This window comes from Oncorhynchus keta, chromosome 23 (assembly GCF_023373465.1).
Source record: "Oncorhynchus keta strain PuntledgeMale-10-30-2019 chromosome 23, Oket_V2, whole genome shotgun sequence".
Classification (NCBI taxonomy): domain Eukaryota; kingdom Metazoa; phylum Chordata; class Actinopteri; order Salmoniformes; family Salmonidae; genus Oncorhynchus; species Oncorhynchus keta.
Window position 1 is genome coordinate 39,122,287 of NC_068443.1, and position 27,122 is coordinate 39,149,408.

Consider the following 27,122-nt stretch of genomic DNA (forward strand, 5'->3'; position numbering starts at 1 on the left):
TCTGAGAATGTAGAACAACAGAAAGATGAGAGACTCGGACTGCTTTACAGTTCTGATAACAGTTCTTGGAAATGGAATATAAATTAGCATCACCGTTATGGGCTCCCGAATAACAGTGAATCAGTCCTGAAACAGTTCTGAAAAGTGGGTCGTATTCATTTGGGCATGCAACGGAAAATGTTTTAAACAGTTTTGAGCTGTTCTGAGAATAGTTCTAAAAACATAGAATAAAGGAGAGAAGAGAGACTTGGACTGTCTTACAGTTCTGAGACCAGTTCAGAGAACTTAGGATAATGGCAGTTCTAAGTACAGTTCTTAGAATGTAGAATAAACCAAGATGAGAGACTCAGACTTCCTTTCTCTTTGCTAACTACCAGCTACCTTTGGACAATAGAGAGGATCTCTCTATCCAGCAGGAGATCTGTCAATGAGGCAGTGGGCTGGCAGTCAAGCAGTGGGAAATCACTGTTGAGAGAAAGGGGAACTCTCACGGGCGCAGCAAAATTAGTAACTGTCAGTGGCTAGTGACTACATGATGTGCAGCCATCAACACTTGACAGGCTGAGGTCCTTGAATTTTGCCAATTCTTTCCTGCTGAATTGTGGCCTTTTCAAAACGGACAGGACATGAGGATAGGGCTGTGACGATTATGGAATTTTGGATAACGATTGATTGTCATGCAAATGGTCACGGTTATGGTCATAATTGTCATTTTTTATAACTTTTTTTCAGCTTGTAATGTATCATAATGCATATTTGAACATTTGTTAAGACATACCTAATGAATACAACACAGCTTTGATGACACCCCTGTCTCAAAAACAAGTGGGTGACCGTGCCATTTTGCTCATAAAATATAATAATAATAATATATATGCCATTTAGCTGACGCTTTTATCCAAAGCGACTTACAGTCATGTGTGCATACATTCTACGTATGGGTGGTCCCGGGAATCGAACCCACTACCCTGGCGTTACAAGCGCCATGCTCTACCAACTTTTACCCACTTCATGTCAAAATGAAAAACTGCTATTGAGTAAACTATATCTACTTGAATATAAAGTTGAATCCCTCATTCTCCTAAAATGTATGTATTATGACAATTTTTTTTTTTTTTTACACAATCATATGATAATTGTGCCAGCCCTACACGTGGAGACCCTTGAATTGTATTGCTAAATAACAAGTTACATGTATGCCATTTTGTGCAAACCAAAGCAAACAATGGTTGTCGTAAATAATGCAGATCTTACAGAATATCATTTTAAATTTCCAGTCATTGTATGTTGTGTATCTCTACTATTTGTGTGTTAGAGTTAAGGACAATGAATTGTTGACCTCTCCTTATCTAGCTGAGTTCCTGTTTCTCCTGTGGGGAGTGTACCTCTGCTATGCTGTCCGGACCGTACCGTCAGCCTTCCATGAACCACGCTACATGACTGTTGCCATATACAATGAACTCCTCATATCGGCAATATTCCACACCATTAAGTAAGTAATAAGAAAGAGAAAGAGAGAGAGAGAGTCCATACTGTGTATGCCCTTACAAATGTGTGACCCTATAGTTTATAATCATAATCAAGAAACGATATAGGCCTCTAAGCAGCAGAATAACAGGAGCAGAACATCCCCAGTTAAAAGGCAGAATAGAGCACTCCCTCCCATCAAGCAAATGAATAGTCAGCAGGACAGCTTGGATAAGCCACTTGAACAGAGGTGAATAAAATATGCCTGCACCAGGCAGACAGTGCATAAATCTGCCACGGCTTAAAATAAACTCCTTATGCCCTGTAACTGTTCCTCTACTTGAATCTGCTGGTGGAGCTGACACTGGTTGTTGGCACTGGCTTGATGAGCCACCTCCTCATTTGACCACCAGGAGAACTACAAGTGTTTGTGGGGAAGGGGGGTGGGGGGAAAGAGGGTTGTGTGTGTGTGAGAGAGGAGGGGTCGTGTGTGTGCTGCTCACGAACAGCTGGGTCCAATTAATACCTTTTACAAATCCCAAATGAAAGGGATTGGCGTACGTACAGTATGAGCATAAACAAGTCCATTGTCATGCGGAACAAACCAGCAAGGTTATGGCATAACCATCAATTTAACCCCGGGGTTGTATCTGAAGAGGTTTGCATGTTGGCATGCCTCACCCAATAACAAACCAGCTTTGATTGAATATGCCTACATTGAATATTACAACAGTGATGGGAGGGGAGGGGAGGGGGGTTCGATTACTGTAAATCTGTCCCCTAAATGTAAAATTCTAGACAGCACCCTTATGAATGTCTCAGATGAACCGAACCCCAAAAAGAAACCATCTCTGAGGGATCGGAGAGAGCAGCCAGGTTGCTGGAGCCCAGAGATAAGGGCTGGCAGACTAAGGGTGGAGAGGAGGAGGGGCTGGAGGGAGGAGAGGAGGAGGGGATGGGGGGAGGAGAGGAGGAGGGGATGGAGAGAGGAGAGGAGGAGGGGATTGAGGGAGGAGAGGAGGAGGGATGGAGGGAGTCGTGATGTTGCTTTTCAACCAATGCCAAAAACATGACTAAGACTGCTGAACTCTATTTCTTGAACTGCATTGTTGGTTAAGGGCTTGTAAGTAAGCATTTCACGGTATTCGGCGCACATGACAAATACGATTTGATTTGACTAACATGATTAATGAGGTTGAATCTTATTATCGGAGGAGCAGTTGATAGAGGGATGGAGGGACGGAAGGAGAGAGACTTTTGTGGCACCTTGACCGCCGTCCCTCGGCGCCATGATCCCCGTTGAATTAGTCAAGGATATGAAAAAGCCCAAATTCTTGTAAATTCACTTGCCTCATTTAATGTTTGACGCTTAGCCCTTATCCTAACCTTAAACTTAATCCTTACCTTAGCCCTAACTCTAACCTTAATCCACAGAATCGTCTAGAATGTAATTTTATGCTGTACCGTTAAGATTTCCCTTCAATGGAACTAAGGGGCCTAGCCCGAACCATGAAAGGACAGCCGCAGACCATTATTCCTTTTCCACCAAACTTTACAGTTGACACTATGCATTGGGGCAGGTAGCGTTCTCCTGGCATCCACCAAACCCAGATTCGTCCATCGGACTGCCAGATGGTGAAGTGTGATTTGTCACTCCAGAGAATGCTTTTCCAATGCTCCAGAGTCCAATGGCGGCAAGCTTTACACCAATCCAGCTGATGCTTGGCATTGCACATGATGTACTTAGGCTTGTGTACGGCTGCTCGGCCATGGAAACGCATTTCATAAAGCTCCCGATGAACAGTTTTTGTGCTGAAGTTGCTTCCAGAGGCAGTTTATAACTCGGTAGTGAGTGTTGCAACCGAGGACAGACGACTGCTACGCGCTTCAGCACTCAGAAGTCCCGTTCTGTGAGCTTGTGTGGCTTACCACTCCGCAGCTGAGCAGTTGTTGCTCCTAGACGTTTCCACTTCAGAATAACAGCACTTACAGTTGACCCAGGCAGTTCTAGCAGGGCAGAAATTTGATGAACTGAAAGGTGGCATCCTATGCCACATTGAAAGTCACTGAGCTCTTCAGTATGGGTCATTCTAATGCCCATGTTTGTCTATGAATATTGCATGGCTGTGTGCTCGATTTTATACACTTGTCAGCAACGGGTGTGGCTGAAATAACCGAATCCACTAATTTGAAGGGGTGTCCAGATACTTTTGTATATATAGTGTATATGCAGAGTACGATAGAATCGAATATGGGATAAAACAACAAGGACTATACCTAATAATGACCTAATAACCATGTATTCCATAGTAACACCAGCTTAATGACTAGCATGACAATAGCACAGTAAGAATAATGGCATGGACTGTATATTATACAAATAGTAGGCTATTGCACAGCAGCACACAAGAGCAAGAACTGTATTTAGATGTATAGTATAGGAAATAGGAAGTAGTAAACAATATCAGTAGTAACATAATAATAACATGAATGAGAACTACATAGAATACTGCTACTGTAGCACATACTACATACTACAAGGATAACAACAACGTCAACAGTGATAACTTACTTCCGGCGCCGACAGAGATGGCCGCCTCGCTTCGCGTTCCTAGGAAACTATGCAGTTTTTTGTTTTTTTTACGTGTTATTTCTTACATTAGTACCCCAGGTCATCTTAGGTTTCATTACATACAGTCGAAAAGAACTACTGAATATAAGATCAGCGTCAACTCACCATCAGTACAACCAAGAATATGTTTTTCGCGACGCGGATCCTGTGTTCTGCCTTTCAAACAGAACAGCGGAATGGATCCCATGCTGCGACCCCAAAAAACGACTCAGAAAAAAAGGGAAACGAGGCGGTCTCCTGGTCAGACTCCGGAGACGGGCACACCGTGCACCACTCCCTAGCATTCTTCTTGCCAATGTCCAGTCTCTTGACAACAAGGTTGATGAAATCCGAGCAAGGGTAGCATTCCAGAGGGACATCAGAGACTGTAACGTTCCTTGCTTCACGGAAACATGGCTCACTGGAGAGACGCTATCCGATGCGGTGCAGCCAACGGGTTTCTCCACGCATCGTGCCGACAGAAACAGACATCTTTCTGGTAAGAAGAGGGGCGGGGGCGTATGCCTTATGGCTAACGAGACATGGTGTGATGTAAGAAACATACAGGAACTCAAATCCTTCTGTTCACCTGATTTAGAATTCCTCACAATCAAATGTAGACCGCATTACCTACCAAGAGAATTCTCTTCGATTATAATCACAGCCGTATATATCCCCCCCAAGCAGACACATCGATAGGTCTGAACGAACTTTATTTAACTCTTTGCAAACTGGAAACCATTTATCCGGAGGCTGCATTCATTGTTGCTGGGGATTTTAACAAGGCTAATCTGAAAACAAGACTCCATAAATTTTATCAGCATATCGATTGCGCAACCAGGGGTGGAAAAACCTTGGATCATTGTTACTCTAACTTCCGCGACGCATATAAGGCCCTGCCCCGCCCCCCTTTTGGAAAAGCTGACCACGACTCCATTTTGTTGATCACTGCGTACAGACAGAAACTAAAACAAGAGGCTCCCACGCTGAGGTCTGTCCAACGCTGGTCCGACCAAGGTGACTCCACACTCCAAGACTGCTTCCATCACGTGGACTGGGATATGTTTCGTATTGCGTCAGTTAACAATATTGACGAATACGCTGATTCGGTGTGCGAGTTCATTAGAACGTGCGTTGAAGAGGACGTTCCCATAGCAACGATTAAAACATTCCCTAACCAGAAACCGTGGATTGATGGCAGCATTCGCGTGAAACTGAAAGCGCGAACCACTGCTTTTAATCAGGGCAAGGTGTCTGGTAACATGACCGAATACAAACAGTGCAGCTATTCCCTCCGCAAGGCTATCAAACAAGCTAAGCGTCAGTACAGAGACAAAGTAGAATCTCAATTCAACGGCTCAGACACAAGAGGCATGTGGCAGGGTCTACAGTCAATCACGGACTACAGGAAGAAATCCAGCCCTGTCACGGACCAGGATGTCTAACTAACTTTTTTGCCCGCTTCGAGGACAATACAGTACCACTGACACGGCCTGCAACGGAAACATGCGGTCTCTCCTTCACTGCAGCCGAAGTGAGTAAGACATTTAAATGTGTTAAACCTCGCAAGGCTGCAGGCCCAGAAGGCATCCCCAGCCGCGCCCTCAGAGCATGCGCAGACCAGCTGGCCGGTGTGTTTACGGACATATTCAATCAATCCCTATACCAGTCTGCTGTTCCCACATGCTTCAAGAGGGCCACCATTGTTCCTGTTCCCAAGAAAGCTAAGGTAACTGAGCTAAACGACTACCGCCCCGTAGCACTCACTTCCGTCATCATGAAGTGCTTTGAGAGACTAGTCAAGGACCATATCACCTCCACCCTACCTGACACCCTAGACCCACTCCAATTTGCTTACCACCCAAATAGGTCCACAGACGATGCAATCTCAACCACACTGCACACTGCCCTAACCCATCTGGACAAGAGGAATACCTATGTGAGAATGCTGTTCATCGACTACAGCTCGGCATTCAACACCATAGTACCCTCCAAGCTCGTCATCAAGCTCGAGACCCTGGGTCTCGGCCCGCCCTGTGCAGCTGGGTACTGGACTTCCTGACGGGCCGCCCCAGGTGGTGAGGGTAGGCAACAACATCTCCTCCCCGCTGATCCTCAACACTGGGGCCCCACAAGGGTGCGTTCTGAGCCCTCTCCTGTACTCCCTGTTCACCCACGACTGCGTGGCCACGCACGCCTCCAACTCAATCATCAAGTTTGCGGACGACACAACAGTGGTAGGCTTGATTACCAACAACGACGAGACGGCCTACAGGGAGGAGGTGAGGGCCCTCAGAGTGTGGTGTCAGGAAAATAACTTCACACTCAACATCAACAAAACTAAGGAGATGATTGTGGACTTCAGGAAACAGCAGAGGGAACACCTCCCTATCCACATCGATGGAACAGTAGTGGAGAGGGTAGCAAGTTTTAAGTTCCTCGGCATACACATCACAGACAAACTGAATTGGTCCACTCACACAGACAGCATCGTGAAGAAGGCGCAGCAGCGCCTCTTCAACCTCAGGAGGCTGAAGAAATTCGGCTTGTCACCAAAAGCACTCACAAATTTCTACAGATGCACAATCGAGAGCATCCTGGCGGGCTGTATCACCGCCTGGTACGGCAACTGCTCCGCCCTCAACCGTAAGGCTCTCCAGAGGGTAGTGAGGTCTGCACAACGCATCACCGGGGGCAAACTACCTGCCCTCCAGGACACCTACACCACCCGCTGTTACAGGAAGGCCATAAAGATCATCAAGGACAACAGCCACCGAGCCACTGCCTGTTCACCCCGCTATCATCCAGAAGGCGAGGTCAGTACAGGTGCATCAAAGCTGGGACCGAGAGACTGAAAAACAGCTTCTATCTCAAGGCCATCAGACTGTTAAACAGCCACCACTAACATTGAGTGGCTGCTGCCAACACACTGACACTGACTCAACTCCAGCCACTTTAATAATGGGAATTGATGGGAAATTATGTAAATATATCACTAGCCACTTTAAACAATGCTACCTTATATAATGTTACTTACCCTACATTATTCATCTCATATGCATACGTATATACTGTACTCTATCCCATGCACACATGTCCACCCACGGTCTGAGACTGGTAAAACACAGTACAGGCCTGGCCAATACTTATACACTTGAGGGAGCATGCAAAAGACCCGATTTTCCAGTGCTGGGCTGGCGAGGAGCATCTGACCAATCAATCACAGGATGTATGATCAATGCATGGGCAGAGTGTGGGGTGCATTGGGACCAGTGATGCCAATTTAGCAATTTTGTTGCTAGATTTAGCAACTTTTAAGACTACCCTGCCATTTTTTTTTTCAAACAGCACCTAGCATCAAATTTAGCTACTTTTAAAAATGTATTTTGAACTTTTAGTAACTTTTGAAAGTGACTCAAATGCTACTATTCATGCATTTTCCCTCTAAATGACACAAAAAATTATTCTCTGTCACACACTCAGTCACAACACAGGTGCCTGGCTGCAAAAGTGCATTGTGATTGATGTCAGCAGCAGGCGCTCAGCATCAATTTCAATAAATTGCAAATCATTGATGGCTGACTGTAGCAGCAGTAGTACGGGTTTGACGAGCCAAACCCAATTAATATAGTTGGTCACGAATGTTTGATCTTGAACAGAACTTACAACATCAATCAACATGTCTCAATCAAAAATGTACAGCCAGAAGTATAGAAAAGAGTGAGAGTCTGTACCTGAACAAATGTCCAATCATACTTTTTGCCGAGATGGCCGGTTAATTTGAGTAACGTTATTGTGTATTCTACGTAATGACGCAGTTTTACGTTATCACGCAATGACATCACAATGTCATTTAGCAAATTTTAGTAACAAATCAACCTGCTTCTAGCAACTTACCCTGAAAATTAGTTGGCAACACTGATTGGGACAGTCTGATTGGCTGAAGCCACAAGCTGGAGGTAATCGATATCTCGTGTGAGGCTAGACTATGCAGTGCCAGCCAGACATATACAACAACACACACGCTGTAAATTAGTCCCACAGTGCCCTCGACAGGGGGATTCTGTAACACTTTTCTCTTTTCTGATTTTTTGTTCAGGCTTAATCTGTGTCTGGGAATGCCACTGTGCTAGAGCAGGGTCCAGATTCTACTACTTGACAGAGGTGCTGCAGATAAAGTTGAGCTCCTGGGTCTCAGGCAGACTAACCCACTGGTGACATCCATCTCTTTTTACTGCCCCGGTTCTCACAGCTCCGGTTCTCCCACAGTTCTCCATGGCAGTCCCGTTTCCTGGAGCCCAGTTGTGGTAGCTGGTGGGCTCTTCACTGACCCTGAACCACTGCAGCTAGAGTGCAGAGCCCAGTGAGCATGTAGTTAAGTTCCTTGCTCAAGGGAATATTGACATTAGGTGGCACCTGAAATATACAGTAAGACACACCTACTCATTCAAGGGCTTTTATTTATTTTTACTATTTTCTACTTTGTAGAATAATAATGAAGACATCAAAACTATGAAATAACACGTATGGAATCATATAGTAACCAGAAAGTGTGAAACAAATCCAAATATATTTTATATTTGAGATTCTTCAAAGTAGCCACCCTTTGCCTTTGTAATGAATGTCGTCGGGAGGAGAAGAGGACAAAGGCGCAGCTTGGTAAGTATTCATAATACGGTTAATAAATACGAACACTTGAACAAAACCAACAAACTAACAGTTCTGCAAAGTCCAATACACAAAACAACTACCCACAAACACAGATGGGAACAGAATACCTAAGTATGGTTCTCAATCAGAGACAACGATTGACAGCTGCCTCTGATTGGGAACCATACCAGGCCAAACACATAGAAATACAACACACAGAACAAAACATAGAATGAAAAATATAGAATTCCCACCCCATCTCACGCCCTGACCAAACCAAAATAGAGACGTAACAAAGGAACTAAGGTCAGGACGTGACAGCCTTGATGACAGCTTTGCACACTCTTGGCATTCTCTCAACCAGCTTCATAATGTAGTCACCTGGAATGTATTTCAATTAACAGGTGTGCCTCATTAAAAGTTAATTTGTGGAATTTCTTTCCTTCTTAATGCAATGGAACCAATCAGTTGTGATGTGACAAGGTAGGGTTGGTATACAGAAGACAGCCCTATTTGGTAAATGTCCATATTATGGCAAGAACAGCTCAAATAAGATAAGATAAATGACAGTCCATCATTACTTTAACACATGAAGGTCAGTCCATCCAGAACATTTTAAGAACCTAGAAAGTTTCTTCAAATGCAGTCGCAAAACCACAAGCGCTATGATGCAATTGGCTCTCCTGAGGACCGTCACAGGAAAGGAAGACCCATAGTTACCTCTGCTGCAGAGGAAAAGTTCATTAGAGTTACCAGCCTCAGAAATTGCAGCCCAAATAAATGCTTTACAGAGTTCAAGTAACAGACACTTCTTAACATCAACTATTCAGAGGAGACTGCGTGAATCAAGCCTTCATGGTCAAATTTCTGCAAAGAAACAACTATTAATGGACACAGATAATAAGAAGAGACTTGCTTGGGCCAAGAAACACGAGCTATGGACATTAGACCGGTAGAAATCTATTGTTTGGTCTGATGAGTCCAAATTTGAGATTTTTGGTTCCAACCGCCGTGTTTTTGTGAGACGCAGAGTAGGTGAGCGGACGATATCTGCATGTGTGGTTCCCACCGTGAAGCATGGAGGAGGAGGTGTGATGGTGCTTTGCTGGTGACACTGTCAGTGATTTATTAAGAATTCAAGGCACACTTAATCAGCATGGCTACCACAGCATTCAGCAGTGAAATCCCATCCCATCTGGTTTGTGCCATTTGTCTTTCAACAGGACTATGACCCAAAACACACCTCCAGGCTGTGTAAGGGCTATTTGACCAAGAAGAATGGAGTGCTGCATCAGATGACCTGGCCTCCACAATCACCTGACCTCAACCCAATTGTGATGGTTTAGGATGAGTTGGACCACAGAGTGAAGGACAAGCAGCCAACAGGTGCTGAGCATATGTGGGAACTCCTTCAAGAGTTGGGAGAATGCCAAGAATGTGCAAAGCTTTCATCAAGGCAAAGGGTGGCTACTTTGAATAATCTCAAATATATTTTGATTTGTTTCACACTTCTTTGGTTGTATTATTTCATAGTTTTAATGTCTTCACTATTAATCTACAATGTAGAAAATAGTAAAAATAAAGGAAAACCCTTGAATGAGCAGGTGTGTCCAAAACTTTTGACTGATACTGTAGGTGCCAGCAACCCTCTAGTTGCCAGCTCACTCCCTCCTGATTTTTCATCCTGTCAGTACTTTGATTTTGAACCGGCCACAAGGCTATGACATATACTACTATATCAACAGTGATTTGTAGAATATTTTATGATGGATTGTGTGATTGAGATTGCTTACCGTTGTAGCAGATAAACCAAATATGTAGACCTTAGCATCAGTGATCTTTCCAACGAATACTTTTTCTCATAAACACACATTCCTCCTTCCCTATTTCCCTATACTATCACTTTCTTAACACTGTGCCCTTCTCCAGCCTGCTTCAGTATAGCCACTGCCCACAGTTTTAGTCTGTCTGTCCATGTCCTCCGTGTTGTCTATGGTGGCCAAGTCAATGTACTTGTCTCTGCAGTAACGCTGTGCTTTAGTCCACAGCTTGTTTTCGTTCAGAAAGTGATACTCTTCATGAAGGGAAAGGGAAAACTTGTTGTTAGGGGTTAACTGTCTTGCTCAAGGGCAGAACGGCAGATTTTCCCACTTTTCCGGCTCAGGGATTCAAACCAACAACCAAAAGTTACTGACCCAACGTTCTTAACCGCTAGGCTAAGCATACATCTGAGCCAGGGGTTCCACTCGTTTCAACGCCACGTTTACTATTGGGGTACTTCCTAATAACACAACTCCCATTAAAGAGCAGAGAGACTCCACTGCATAGGTAGTGGTGGAGCAAAGTCTTGAGTTTGCATGCATCCTGGTACTTTTTTCTTCCCACACTTTTTTTTGCTCCATGCAAATCATGCAAATTTTTGTTTTTCCTGGTATTTGGTATTAATTAGAATCCCCATTAGCTGCTGCTTTTGCAAAAAAATCTTATTCTCTGCTGCCTGTGACTGGAACGAATTGCAAAAATCGCTAAAGTTGGAGACTTTTATCTCCCTCACCAACTTCAAACATCTGCTATCTGAGCAGCTAACCGATCGCTGCAGCTGTACATAGTCTATCGGTAAATAGCCCACCCAATTTTACCTACCTCATCCCCATACTGTTTATATTTATTTACTTTTCTGCTTTTTTTGCAAAACCAATATCTCTACCTGTACTTTTGACCATATTGACTCTTTTTATCACTGTGTTATTGACTTGATGTTCACTCCATCTGCAAAATCTGTAATTGTCTGTTCACCTCCTCATGCTTTTTTGCAGGTCCCACAAATGATACTTGACTCTACCTTTTTTGTAAAAACTGTTTAAAAAATTGACTTGTTAAAAAATTGTTTACTCCATGTGTAACTCTGTATTTGTCTGTTCACACTGCTATGTTTTTTATCTTGATTCTAATACATTTTCCCATTGTTGCAAATGAGAACTTGTTCTTCATTACAGATTAGGCCTAGGGACAGATGGTTAAATAGGAAGACAGATATGAAGTAAAGTGGTTTAGGGAAAAAGCCGGGCTCAAACCCCTGTCGAGGACGGGGCATGGAAACACGTTGTTTCCATGTGGTTGATACCACTCCATTGACTCCATTCCAGCCATCATTATGAGCCGCCCTCCCCTCAGCAGCCTCCACTGCACCCTTGTCACTTGAGATGGTGACCCTATAGTGGGAAACCACTGGCAATGTCCCCTCTTTACCAGTACCTACCTTATATAAACAAAGGTTTGTGGACACCCCTTCAAATTAGTGGATTTGGATATTTTAGCCACACCCGTTGCTGGCAGGTGTAAAAATTGAGCACATCGCCATGCAATCTCCATAGACAAACATTGACAGTAGAATGGCCTTACCGAAGAGCTCAGTGACTTTCAACGTGGCACCGTCATAGTATGCCACCTTTCCAGCCACGAAGTGGTTGTCACGTTTGTTGAATGGAGGAGACCAAGTGATTTGAATACATGTTACTTTTAATAAAGACGGACACTAAACAAACTATACAAAATAAGAAAACTAACGTGAAGCTATAATATAAAATGTGCAGACACATGCAACTAGACCTAAACAATAACCCACAAATTACCCAAAGAATATGGCTGCCTAAATATGGTTCCCAGTCAGAGACAACGATAAACAGCTGCCTCTGATTGAGGACCAATCCAGGCAACCATAGACATACAAAACACCTAGATAGTAAACAACCGCATAAACATACAAAACCCCTAGACAGTACAAAAAACACATATATCACCCATGTCACACCCCGACCTAACCAAAATAATAAAGAAAACAAAGAATACTAAGGTCAGGACATGACAGTGGAAGAAAACAAGCAGAACGGGACCGCAGAGTTCTGAAGCGTATCAGCACAAGAACGTCAGCACAATAACTGTTTATCGGGTGTAACGGTTTTCTTTAGGTGAAGTAGAGGCGGACCAAAATGCAGCGTGGTTGTTATTCATTGTACTTTAATAAAGAAACTGTACACGAATAAACTAACAAAACAACAAACGTGCAAAAACCTAAAACAGTCCTATCTGGTGCAAAACACAGAGACAGGAACAATCACCCACAAACACACAGTGAAACCCAGGCTACCTAAATATGGTTCCCAATCAGAGACAATGACTAACACCTGCCTCTGATTGAGAACCATATCAGGCCAGACATAGAAATAGACAAACAAGAGATGCAACATAGAATGCCCACTCAGATCACACCCTGACCAACCAAAACATAGAAACATACAAAGCAAACTATGGTCAGGGTGTGACAGTACCCCCAAGGTGCGGACTCCGGCCGCAAAACCTGAACCTATTGGGGAGGGTCTGGGTGGGCATCTGTCCGCAGTGGCGGCTCTGGTGCTGGACGTGGCCCCCACTTCACCGTAGTCTTAGTCCCCCACCTTGTCCGCTTCCGTGGCCTCCTAGCCACAGCGAACCTACTTAATGACCCCACTGGACTGAGGGGCGGCAGCTCGGGACAGAGGGGCGGCAGCTCGGGACAGAGGGGCGGCAGCTCGGGACAGAGGGGCGGAAGCTCGGGACTGAGGGGCGGAAGCTCGGGACAGAGGGGCGGAAGCTCTGGGCGCCTTCTGGGCTGAGGGGCACCGGCGCCTCTGGGCTGAGGGGCTCCGGTGCCTCTGGACCGGGAGACTCCGGCAGCAGCGCCGGACAGGAGGAAGGCTCCGGCAGCGCTGGAGAGGAGGAAGGCTCCGGCAGCGCTGGACAGGCGGGAGCCCCTGTAAGGATGAGCCGGAGAGACAGCCTGGTGCGGGGGGCTGCCACCGGAGGGCTGGTGCGTGGAGGTGGTGACGGATAGACCGGACCGTGCAGGCGCACTGGAGCTCTTGAGCACCGAGCCTGCCCAACCTTACCCGGTTGAATGGTCCCGGTCGCCCTGCCAGTGCGAGGTGGAATAGCCCGCACTGGGCTATGCAGGCAAACCGGGGACACCGTGCGCAAGGCTGGTGTCACGACGCCTATAGGATTGATTTCCAATAGGGGGAAAAAAATAGTCCAATAAGATTCCAATAGATTTCTGACAATGACATAACATTTTATAGGATGTTGAGAAACCAATAGGATCCATTAGGATTACTTTTGATTTACAAAAGGAAAAGAGTAAGTCAATAGGACTCTGGATAGGATTCGGATAGAAGTGACACACAATAGGATTGTGAGAATCCTATAGGATTCTATTGGGGGAAAAAATCACAAAACATATCGGTTCTTTGACTAGGGTTGTGAGTTCCAACCTTGCTCAGGGCAGAATGGAATGCACTCTGTTACACTTCAATAAAATTGTCCTATCTGTTGCTATGTATCTGCAGGTTCACTCTGGCCCCTCTGTGGCACCCAGACTGGATGCTCATGCTGGTCTTCGCTCACACACACCTCACCGTGACTGTGACTTTGGGGCTTCTGCTTGTTCCAAAGGTAACCCTGCTCTCTCTCCTCTCCATTTCACCTGAATACATGAGCATTACATTTAACAGCTTCTTACTGCAATAATAATTATCGTATTGTGATTTAAGTGCACATCTGGGTTTTTTTAAGTCTTATTTGAGAACATTTAAACACTCGATGAGTGGGGAATAAACTGTTAATTTCTCAAGATTTAATTAGATGACAATTAGGAACAGTGGGATGATTTCAATCTTTCCTCCTGAAAATACAAGCACGCCGTGAACAACTGCACTATAACATTTTAAATAATGTCACCCTAAGTAGGTTTTTTCCCCTCTCGTTAGTTTCTGTCCACAGGGACTCAGGCAAGGGATGACATTGCCACTGAAGCCTATGAGGAGGAGCTGGACATGGGCCGGTCTGGGTCCTACCTCAACAGCAGCATCACCTCAGCCTGGAGTGAGCACAGCCTGGACCCTGAGGACATACGTGTGAGCAGGGTCCCTCTGTCTTTTTTTGTTCTGTAAACAAATCAAATCAAATGTTATTTGTCACATGCATCGTAAGGTCTACACAACAGGTATACAGTAAAATGCTTACTTACAAGCCCTTAACCAACAATGCAGTTTTATGACAAAAAAAAGTGTTAAGAACGTATTTACTCAAATAAACTGAAGTGAAAAATAAGAAAAATAAATAATTAAAGAGCAACAATAAAATAACAGTAGGAAGGCTGTATACAAGGGGTGCTGGTACAGAGTCAATGTGCGGGGGCACAGGTTAGTCGAGGTAATTGAGGTAATATGTACATGTAGGTAGAGGTAAAGTGACTATGCATAGATAATAAACAGAGAGTAGCAGCAGCGTAAATGAATGTAGTCCTGGTAGCCATTTGATTAGCTGTTCAGGAGTCTTACGGCTAAGGGATAGAAGCTGTTAAGAAGCCTTTTGGACCTAGACTTGGCGCTCCGTTACCACTTGCCAATTGGTAGCAGAGAGAACAGTCTATGACTAGGGTGGCTGGAGTCTTTGGCAATTTTTAGGGCCTTCCTCTGACACCGCCTGGTATAAAGGTCCTGGGTGGCAGGAAGCTTGGCCCCAGTGATATACTGAGCCGTACGCACTATCCTCTGTAGTGCCTTGTGGTCGGAGACCATACCAGGCGGTGATGCAACCATTCAGGATGCCCTCGATGGTGCAGCTGTAGAAATTTTTAAGGATCTAAGGACCCATGCCAAATCATTTCAGTCTCACTATTTCGTTTTTACTTGTCAGCAGGAATCAGGAGGATAAAGTTATGGCCATGTAAGCCAAATGGAGGCTCGAGGGAGAGCTTTGTACATGTCTCTGTGTGTGGAGTAAAGGTGGTCTAGAGTTTTTTCCCTCTTGTTGCACATGTAACATGCTGGTAGAAATTAGATTAAATGGATTTAAGTTTCCCTAAAGTCCCCGGTCACTAGGAGTGTTGCCTCTGCATGAGAATATTCTTGTTTGCTTATGGCCTTATTCAGCTCGTTGAGTGCGGTCTTAGTGCCAGCATTGGTTTTTGGGTTAAATAGACAGCTACAAAAAATATAGATGAAAACTCTCTTGGTAAATTGTGTGTTCTACAGCTTATCATGAGATACTTTACCTCAGCCGTGCATAACTAGAGACTTCATTTATATTAGATTTTGTACACCAGCTGTTATTTACAAATAGACACAGACCGCCACCCCTTGTCTTACCGGAGGCAGCTGTTCTATCTTGTCGATGCATGGAAAACCCAGCCAGCTGTATGCTATCCATGTCGTTTTTCAGCCACGACTCTGTGAAACATAATATATTATGGTTTTTAATGTCTCTTGGTAGGATACTCTTGATCAGAGCTCATCCATTTTCTTATCCAATGATTGCACTTTGGATAATAGGACTGATGGTAGAGGCGGATTACCCACTCGCCGTCGGAATCTTACAAGGCACCTCGATCTACGAACTCGATATCTCTGTCTCTTCTTCATGCGAATGACAAGGATTTGGGTCTGAAGTAAATCCTTCACGTCCGACTCGTTAAAGAAGAAATCTTTGTCCAGTATGATGTGCGTAATTGCTGTTCTGATATCCAGAAGCTCTTTTCCGTCATAAGAGACGGTGGCAGAAACAATAGGTACAAAATAAGTTACAAATAACACGAAAAAAACACACACAATAGCACAATTGGTTAGGAGCCTGTGAAATGGCAGCCATCTCCTCTGGCGCCATTCAGCTTATTTTACAGAGAAGAGACTGGTTAGATTAAGTACCCATTTGCTGCGTCTTAACAAAGGAAAATACATTTTGTTTGAGAACATGCCCAATCAATGAAGGCGTATCACTCACAACACCGCATTTTAGTAATTAATTATCAAGTTTAATTTGTATAGCGCAGTTCATTAGAGCAGATGCCAAAGTTTGATAAGCTAGAGATGTTGTGTCCCTTTTGTTTTTATGTATACTTAGGTATTTGGTTTGGAGAGAGCATGTAGATTAAAAACGGTATTGGCCCCGACACTGACCCCTGTGGGAAGTCACTACCTTGTGGCAATGTTCTGGTCTGTCAAGGAAATGGACCATGGTTAGTTTGTGTCTGTGATGTCAGAAAATGTCTGTAGCACAAACACTTAGAGAAATCATTTTCCTCCTTATGATTTCTCATCCACTTTTCTCTCTCACAACACCTCTCTCTGTGTTGCTATTTTAGGATGAGCTAAAGAAGCTCTACGTCCAACTGGAGGTCTACAAGCGCAAGAAGATGTTGGCCAACAACCCCCATCTCCAAAAGAAGCGCAGCTCCAAGAAGGGCCTGGGCCGCTCCCTCATGAGGCGCATCACTGAGATCCCAGAGACTATGCACCGGCACGGCAGCCATGGCAGTCGTGAGGATCGTGACTGTAGTGAGCATGGGAGCAACCGGAGCACCCTTCGACGGAACCCCTTTGACCCATCCCACTCTGGTCACAAGTCCAGGGAAGACTCTCTGAAAAACAAGGTCCTTGGCCTGAAGAAATCGCACAGTTACGACCACGTCTGTGACCAAGGTGACGGAGAGAGCACGTGTGGGGACAAAATGGCTGCCGGTGAGGGTTCCTTGCTTGGATCCCTCATGAGGAGACAGGTGAAGAAGTCACCAGAGCATGCCCCAAGGGTTGAACCTTCCGAGTCCATTGAGTCAGTGCCCTTGGTCTGCAAGTCAGCCAGTGCGCACAACTTTACAGTGGATAAAAAGCCCATCCACCTGAGGACGTCCATCATGCAGAAGTCACTGAGTGTCATAACCAGTGCCAAAGAGAAGATGCCCGGGCTCACCAGCAAGACACATTGCGTGGAGGAAGCAAGCAAGAAGGGACTCAAGGGCTGCGATGGGAGGATGCTTTCTGAGGTGGACGAGGTGGAAGAGAAGGAGTGTTATCCCAAGATGATCATCAGCCAGTCGGTGGAGTACTCCAAGACACCCATGGGCAAGATGGGCATCATGAAGCAGCAGGTGAGTGGCAGCCAGCCGTCCATCAATACAGAGCCAGGGAGAAACCTGTATGACCTCTCCGAGGTGTGCCCTTGGGATGTAGAGGACCCCCCAACCCCCTCGGAAGGAAGGTCACAGAAGCATGTGTCCATTGCTCTGGGAGAGACCACCACGGTCCACAGGGGGGGTGGTGGTGGTGGTGGTGCGGTTAGCACCAAGGGCAGTCGCTCCCAACAGAAGCAACAGGGAGCCGCAGGGCAATCACCTGCAGGCCGACGTCGCTCCAAAGGTAAGGGTTGTGAACCAGACGAGGCCAGAGAAACAAGGAAGCCCAGGTCTCCCAGATCTCCGCTCCCCCTCAAACCAGAGGTGTGCCCCTGGGCCTTTGAGGAGCAGCCGGTGTTGGGAGGTGACTCAGACTCCATCTCCCCAGAGAGGATCAGAAGTAAGAAGAGTGTTACACCCACCGATGGGAAGCCCAAGATCCTCCACTCAGACTACTCCAAATCCACGGGGAGTCTGCTGCAGCCGCCCACCCTGATGGTGGACATCTGTCCCTGGGACTACAATGAAGCCCCTGCCCCGCCCTCCCCCAGCCAGGAGAAGAACTGCTCCAGCCCCACGCCTCACTCCAAGCGGAAACGAAAAGGCTCATGCTCCAACAAAGAGAGGGGTGAGAGAGAGAAAGGAGGGAGGGACAGGGAGGAAGAGAAGCAGCACAGGTCAAAGAGCAAGGAGAGGAGGAGCTCCTCCAGCAAGCCCCCGGAAAGACGACGTGTCAGCCAATCCTCGGAGGGCGGTTCGGTCACCGCGTCTGGGAGACGGAAAAGCTCGACAAGAGACACGGAGGCGTCGGAGAACAAGAGAGCGGAGGCATGCCCGTGGGAGGTAGAGAACGCGCCAACCAACATGGCACAGACAAAAACTTCTCCAGCGAAAGAAAACTCTTTGAGTTCTAATTATAAACAACCCATGAGCACTGCCAAAAAGGTTGACGTTTGTCCGTGGGATTTTGAAGACAATGGGTCAGAGAAAAGTGCATGATATTTGACATAATGGACTTTATATGTTTTGTATTCACTGCACAAAAGCCCTGCAAACTGGGTTTTAACGATAGGGAAAGTGTGGTGAAAAAAACAATGCACAATTTGCCTTGTGGTTATGTCAAAATCATATTGTGAAGAAAAACATGACACTACCGTCTCTTAAAGCATTCCAAACAAAGTATTTGTTGTTTTGTTAGTTGTGTAATTATGCAACTTAAAGTCACTTTTCTGAAATGTAGAGGAAAGTGTTGTCGGTACTATTTGCTGGTAGATTTTCTCAGTTTGCATTTGTGCACGTTTTTTCACATTCTTCAATACATTAAATTGTGTCCTAAGAGTTTTCTTTGGCCTGAATCCTGCTTCTGTGCCATTTTTGTCAAGTAATGGTTGGAGTATGAGTTCAGAATGTTGGTCATTGGGAAGTACATCATGTCATTTCCATATTAAGCACAGTGCATAGGTAATTATGCCTTCATTTTGGGCCTTATAGATTATACAAAGGATATGCATTTTGAGTGTTGAGCAGGAGAAATAGGTACATAGGTGAACCGTACATAGTTAACATTTAGTACATAGGTAGCAACATGATGATACATGCCCTGAAGGAAAAATATCTCACCTGGTCTCCATTTAGTCAAACGTGCTTTATGTTTGTAAAAAAAAGCAGAAGTTTATATTTGATGTATTCATTTCTCTAAAAAACTGCTGTAGCATGTGGCAAAGCACTTCCAAAAGTGTATTTATGTCCATTTGTCAACTTACATCCAAAACATTTGGTAATGAATATGTAATACTTGATGTTGCCTACGAAATTCAATGTTCAAGTTCAAAGTTAAAATACAACTTAAACCATAAAGCTTTCAAGAATGTTTCTATGTGCATTCATCTGAAAATATGATATGGAAAAAATATTGAAGCAGTATTGTAATCCCAAAGGTTCCCCCCTCTTATACAATGTTGACATTAATTTACATATGTTAATTTTAGGTGAATCATTAACAAGTTTTGTCTTGTACTTTTCCCAAACATTTTTATTTGAAGGTTTATGTATAATCACTTCAGTGCTCTCTTATGGACCAAAAGCAAAGAAAAGTCAGATGGATTATACAGCATATTTGACTTTTGCTTGCTTTCCAAAATCCATGCAATTGCTTGATAACACCTCATAGTTGTTCACCTAAAATCAAATGCTTGTCAAAATAGTGTCACCATAGATTCCACACGGGTAGGTGTGTGTGTGTGCATTATTGCATGTGTGCGTGGGTGTGTACAGCGTGTGTGCATTATTGCATGTGTGTGTGGGTGTGTACAGTGTGTGTGTGTCTGCATCATTGCATTGCATGAAAAACGTTTGCCACTTTAGCATTGTTACCGATTCCCTCTTCCTTTATTTATATGGCCTTTGTAACATTTTAGTGGTGGTGATTTGATCTACTCCACCAGTAACTAGTAACTCTTGTTGTTGAATGTTGTCAAAGACATAAGGATCATGTTCATTATTGCAATGGAAAACTTTCGCAATGGAAAGAAACATTTCTTATTGGACAAGTTCGGTTTATTTCCTCCCTGTTTGTCTGTTTTCCTCCATTTGGTATCCTAGTGAATAATATCTAGGTAATCCGGAACACGATGATGCTGTATGAATGCTACAGTGGCTTCTGCATGACACTAAACATATTGGCCCAGCGTCTCACTACTGCTCTTCGCAAACCCTGCTCCATCAGACTGTTATGACTTGTTTGTTAAGTGAACTTGTACCACTATTGTATGCTTGCAATAAATATTCATATAAAACTCAATCTTATTTTCTGTTGTTATTTGATGGGTATTGTCGAACAGTGCTGACTAACCATGGTCTGGAGAGAATACCTACTACTTCATCACATAGAACAATGCTAACCCCTGGTGGAGATAAGCATACATTACTGTAGACATAATGTTTTCTGTCACATACCAAATCATTTCAAAGTCTCTGCAAGGGATTGTGTCGCTACTTAATTTGTTTGAATTTTGGAGAACATTGATTTTGTTAAGAACATACAAATATTACTGGCAGTGACAAGGTAAGCAAAACCAAAGGGTGGATTGCAGTTTTCTCCTTGTTCATAGACTGCTTTACAGTAAGCAAAAAAATATGTACATTTGCAATTTGGCTGGTCTATCCATTTAAAGGGCTCATACATGCTTATGACAAGTCTTAAAATGTTACCTCCTCATCCTTGAATTGTTTTTACAGACTAGAATTTCACCAGGAGCCTAATATCAGTCTAATGAATTTATGGTTGAACCAAACCGATTGCTCATTTGTAATGACCCTTAAGTTTTTAGACACTTAACGCATTAAATAAAATAAGTGATTGAATATTGAATATAATGAAAATGAATGAATATGTATTGATATTGCATATCAGAGAAGGAGAAGCTTTTGGTCAGTGCTGGGTCAAGCTGGATACACAGAGGGACTGTGGGCTGTAGTTATTTTGTGTTCTGACAATGAACAAGAGAGGTTTTGTCTTGGTGACAACATGTAAACTATATTTTGTCTCCAATGTTTATTGAAAACATACAGTGCATTATGAAAGTATTCGACCCCTTCACTTTTTCCACATTGTGTTACGTTACAGCCTTATTATATAATGGATTCAAATGTTGTTGTCTTTCCCCTCATCAATATACACACAATACCCAATAATGACAAAGCAAAAACAGGTTTTTAGACATTTTTGCTAATTCATTAAAAGTAGCTCTTAGCCGTGGTATATTGGCCATATACCACACCCTCTCGTGCATTATTGCTTAATTATAAACCATATAGTTTGGGTCCTGGATCCTGATTGGTGGAATCAGTTCAGAGTGTGTATATCAGACAACATACCACAGGTGTGATGGAAAAACAGTTGTTTACTGTTCTATTTATGTTGGTAACCAGTTTATAATAGCAATAAGGCACCTCTGGGGTTTCTGGTGTATGGCCAAAATACCACGGCTAAGGGCTGGACCCAGGAACATTGTTGCTTAAATATATAACAAACATTCCAACCATAATTAAAATATGTAGCCTACAGTCTTGTTAAAGCAGAGTTTAATGCCCTTGATAAGCATGAGGTTTGGTGTCACAATGTTTACAAATGCGTGTATTACGGCAGTAGAGACTGGCACTTTGGCTGGTGGCATAATTGCTATTCTTAGAACTCTAATTAGTGGTCATAGTAAGCCTACTATCTACTGGAATTAGCCACACATGTCTCTAAACGTCATGCTAAACGTGTGCTAATGCGAAGAGACACTACAGCAGCAGCATGGCACATCTGGTATTACGAATGCATTTTATTGGAATCACTGTAAAAAATATATATATATATATATATATATATATATATATATATATATATATATATACATTTTATTACAGCTCATTTGGGGTAAACAATATGTTTATATTACTTACATACTGTGTCCATGTTAAAACAATATAATTGTTTGTGGATGTCTAACACAACAGTGTACAACCCTAGTCTGGTAGTCTAGGGTCTCCTGAAAATTGTCATTATATGTACAGTATACATGTTTTTTTTTATTTAACCTTTATTTAACTAGGCAAGTCAGTTAAGAACAAATGGTTATTTGCAATGACGGCCTACCAGAAGGCAAAAGGCCTCCTGCAGGGACTGGGGCTGGGATTAAAAAGAAAAAAGAAAACATCACACACATCACTACAAGAGAGACACCATAACACTGCATAAAGAGAGACCTAAGACAACAACATAGCATGGCAGCAACACATGACAACACAGCATGGTAGCAACACAACATGACAACACAGTATGGTAGCAACACAACATGACAACAACATGGTAGTAACACAACGTGGCAGCAGCACAAAATGGTTGCAGCACAAAACATGGTACAAACATTATTGGGCACAGAAAACAGCACAAAGGACAAGAAGGTAGAGACAACAATACATCACGCAAAGCAGCCATTATATAAGGCATGCAGAGGACACTCACATTAGAATATGGTGGCTAACATGAAACATACAGTACCTTCAGAAAGGGCCTCACACCCCTTTATTTTTCCCACATTTTGTTGTGTTACAGCCTGAATTTAAAATAAGTATTCAACCCCTTTGTTATGACAAACCTAAATACGTTCAGAAGTTACAAATGTGTTAACAAATCTCATAAGTTGCATGGACTCATTCCGTGTTCAATAATAGTGGTTAACATGATTTTTGAATGACTACACCATCTCTGTACCCTACGCACACAATTACCTGTAAGGTCCCTCAAGTACATATTCAGCCACAAAGACCAGGGAGGTTTTCGATGCCTCACAAAGAAGGGCACCGATTGGTGAAAATAAAAAAAAGCATATGCTGAATATTCCTTTGAGCATGGTGAAGTTACTATTTAGGCTTTGGATGATGTAACTATTACACCCAGTGATGACAAAGATACAGGCATCCTTCCTGACTAAGTTGCCGGAGAGGAAGGAAACTGCTCAGGGGTTTTACCATGAGGCCAATTGTGATTAAAACCATTTTTCTTAACCTTTATTTAACTAGGCAAGTCAGTTAAGAACAAATTCTTATTTACAATGACGGATATCGGGGAACAGTGGGCTAACTGCCTTGTTCAGGGGCAGAACAACAGATTTTTACCTTTTGGTTACTGGCCCAACACTCTAACCACTAGGCTACCTGCTACCCCAAAGACAGTTTAAAACAGTTACATAGTTTAATGGTTGTGATTTGAGAACTTAGGATGGATCAACAACATTGTAGTTACTCCACAATACTAACCTAAATGATAGAGTGAAAAGGAAGCCTGTACATAATTCCAAAACATGCATCCTGTTTACAAAAAAATGATGTGGCAAAGAAATTAACTTCATGTCCTGAACTTTTTGTCCAGAACTTTTTGTACCGAATACAAAGCGTAATGTTTGGGGCAAATCCAACACATCACTGTGTACCACTTTTCATATTTTCAAGCCTGGATGAGGCTGCATCATGTTATGCTTGTCAGTTATGCTTGTCATCAGCAAGGACTAGGGAGTTATCTGGGATAAAAATAAACGGAATGGAGCAAAGCACAGGCAAATTCCTAGAGGAAAACCTGGTTCAGTCTGCTTCAACAGACACTGGGAGACAAATTCACCTTTCTGCGGGACAATAACCTAAAACACAAGGCCAAATCTACACTGTAATTGCTAACCAAGATGAGATTTGACTTAAATTGGCTTGGAAATCAATGGAAAGACTTGGAAATGGCTGTCTAGCAATGATCAACAACCAACTTGACAGAGCCTAAAGCTACAATATGTCACTTTTTGGGAGAGTTATAGATCTTTCATTTCCATTGAAAGAAAGTCTAAGAGGCGGTAGATCTGTTCTATGTGGGCTGATTCTATGCTTCCTGTTCTGAAGTTTCGTTTTTGCGTCTTTTACATTTGGTTTTGTACACCAGCTTCAAAACAGCTGAATATAAAAAAATGTTGATTATAGAAAACATATTTCACTGTGGTTTACATGGTACAATGATTCTCTACACAAGATACTGCTTGTTTTATCACATAATTTCAGTTTAGTAGAACTAAGTGAATTTTTGCAACCAGGAAATGTCAGAGCGATTTCTGCATAGTGCATCTTTAACATCTTAATAAAATAATAATAATAATAATGTGCAAATATTGTACAATCCAGGTGTGCAAAGCTCTTAGAGACTTACCCAGAAACACTCACATTTCTAATCGCTGCCAAAGGTGATTCTAAAATGTATTGACTCAGGGTTGTGAATACTTACATAAATGAGATATTTCTGTATTTCATTTTCATAAAATGTGCAAACATTTCTAAAAACATGTTTTCCCTTTGTCATAATGGAGTATTGTTTGTAGACGGTGAGAAAAAATATATTTTAATCCATTTTGAATTCAGACTGTAACACAGCAAAATATGGATTAAGTCAAAGGGTATAAATAAATTCATTAAAAATCCTACAATGTGATTTTTTTTCTCATTTTTGTCTGTCATAGTTGAATTGTACCTATGATGAAAATTACAGGCCTCTCTCATCTTTTTAAGTGGGAGAACTTGCACAATTGGTGGCTGACTAAATACTTTTTTGCCCCACTGTACGCTCACATACACATATATATGCATATTAGCGTCACACACGTTACATTATATTTCTGTATTTCATTTTCAATAAATTTGCTAATATTTAAAAAAAAATGTTTTCACTTTGTTATTATGGAGTATATAGATGGTTGAGAAAACAAATCAATTAAATCTATCCTGAATTCAGGCTGTAACATAACAACATGTGGAATAAGTCAAGGGGTATGAATAACTTCTGAATACCTCACTGTACATCAAATGTTTTACTTCAGTTAATGATGCATTCTTGAAGAATGTAACAAAAAAATGCCTCACGAGCTTAATTCAACATTCCAACCCCATCAGAACCCCAAATATAAACCATAATTGTAAACAAATGAAATATAAACAAAACTTGTATAGCCTCAAAACTTGGGTAAAAGCTCATTTTGATATCATGGATGGTCAGTCCTTGCATCCATAGCTCTATGTCCATGAATTTGAGAGTGGTTACATTTCTCCAGCCCATCCCATCCACAGTGGTGGGGTGTTGCTCTGTTATTGTTTGAACTGCTGATTTCCACAACCCAGAGTCAAATTAAACAACACCTTTGATTTTCAGACTGAATATTAAATCCTCCATCAAATCTGGCCAGGCGCAAGCAAATTCACAGTAAGTGTCAACCATTTTGTTGGCACCTATCCTGCGTCTTCAGACCAGTGCAGATTAAGGAGACAAGAAGAGGAAGCCACCTCATTGTTAGACACAAACCAAGCCTCTTCCTGAGTCATGTGACAGTAAGGTCAACTTTCGCATAGAACAGGAAATAGAGCCCCTATCATTCAGTCTCAGTAGTCATACCATTTCCAATTCAATCCCACATGTGCAAGGTGCACATGTACTTTACGATACAATATCTTATATCTAATCTATTACCGAAGAGTAATCCAGGAGAACATTAAACTAGAAAAGGTAAACTCTCTGGTGATTTTTGACAAGATGCTGTTTATCTTTTGACATTTGTGTCTTTTGACTTTTATTACATGACTTTGCTTCCTTAATATGTCGGTGAATAGATGCCTAGCATTACTTGTAGAGTCATTGTATGTTATGTTACCTTACAGTCTAGATTTGAGCTTTAATGCTTCTTCATAGTACTACCAAAGACAATAATGTGATTGTTACATTCAACTTTCTCATATTGGGCATTGTATTACTCTCATGTTCTGATGCAATGTGATAAAAAAAGTTATACAGTATTGTACAATACTCACAAATACAGCCCATTGGCCAGTTAGGAAATACTTCAACAGCCATCGTTGGTTAAAGGGGCAATCTGGAATTGGTACATCCACTCTGGACATTTAAATGAATAAGATTGCCCCTTTAAAGTGAACACATCTTTCTACAGTAGCAGCCAGCAATTGTTTATGTACTCAATTATAAAACAGTTATAAAACAATTATAAAACAGTTATAAAACAAGTATAAAACAGAGGGACCATTTGAACACAAGAACATTCAACATATGTAGCCAGCCTATCGAGAACCACAGTATCTCTTTCTATGTACACTAAGTCATTGTTGATGATTAGGCATTGGTCACTCTCTCTGTCTGAACTTTAGTGAGTCACTTTATTGTGTCAGTGCAGAAGTAGCATGCCCACAGACCACATGTGGCATCCTTATGCTATTTTAAAAATCAAATACAATTTTATTGGCCACATGCGCCGAATAGAATTGACTGTGAAATGCTTACTTACTAGCCCATTCCCAACAATGCAAAGTTAAAAAGTAAGAAAAATATTTGCTAAATAAAATACAAAAACAAAATAGTAACACAATAAAATAACAATAATGAGGCTATATACAAGGAGGACCAATATGTGTGTGTGTGTGTGTGTGTGTGTGTGTGTGTGTGTGTGTGTGTGTGTGTGTGTGTGTGTGTGTGTGTGTGTGTGTGTGTGTGTGTGTGTGTGTGTGTGTGTGTGTGTGTGTGTGTGTGTGTGTGTGTGTGTGTGTGTGTGTGTGTGTGTGTGTGTGTGTGTGTGTGTGTGTGTGTGTGTGTGCGTGCAAGTGTGCGTGGGTGTGTGCGTGCAAGTGTGCGTGCGTGTGTGTGCGTGCGTGTGTGTGTGTGCGTGTGTGTGTGTGTTAGAGTGTCAGCGTAGTACTGTATGTGTGTGCATCGAGCCAGTTTCCCTTCACGTTGACTAAATCATCCGCTAACCTGAACAGGCCTCGCTCAAAGAGCAGAAGACTTTGCTTATGGGATCGTTTATTGTTCAGTGTCACCCTCTGTGTCAATGC

The 27,122-nt window shown here is 42.8% G+C and overlaps 2 protein-coding genes across 4 annotated transcripts in view; both read left to right on the forward strand.

Moving 5' to 3' along the window:
• Nucleotides 1-20,503, forward strand: part of LOC118402296 (probable G-protein coupled receptor 158) — a 96,651-nt gene extending 76,148 nt beyond the window's left edge. Inside the window, exons 8-11 of the mRNA XM_035800387.2 lie at nucleotides 1,354-1,492; nucleotides 14,110-14,215; nucleotides 14,530-14,676; nucleotides 16,905-20,503. Of these exons, the coding sequence (XP_035656280.2) occupies nucleotides 1,354-1,492; nucleotides 14,110-14,215; nucleotides 14,530-14,676; nucleotides 16,905-18,710 (2,198 nt within the window). The 3' untranslated portion in view covers nucleotides 18,711-20,503. The remainder of the gene's footprint in view (nucleotides 1-1,353; nucleotides 1,493-14,109; nucleotides 14,216-14,529; nucleotides 14,677-16,904) is intronic.
• A 5,136-nt stretch (nucleotides 20,504-25,639) lies between these two features.
• The window catches only part of LOC118402298 (amyloid beta A4 precursor protein-binding family B member 1-interacting protein-like), a 32,025-nt gene continuing 30,542 nt past the window's right edge, over nucleotides 25,640-27,122 (forward strand). For 2 of the 3 annotated variants that reach the window (XM_035800389.2, XM_035800390.2), the window contains exon 1: nucleotides 25,640-25,788. The gene's annotated coding sequence lies outside the window, so the exon portion shown is untranslated. The remainder of the gene's footprint in view (nucleotides 25,789-27,122) is intronic. The other variant, XM_052477189.1, reaches the window with a different exon arrangement.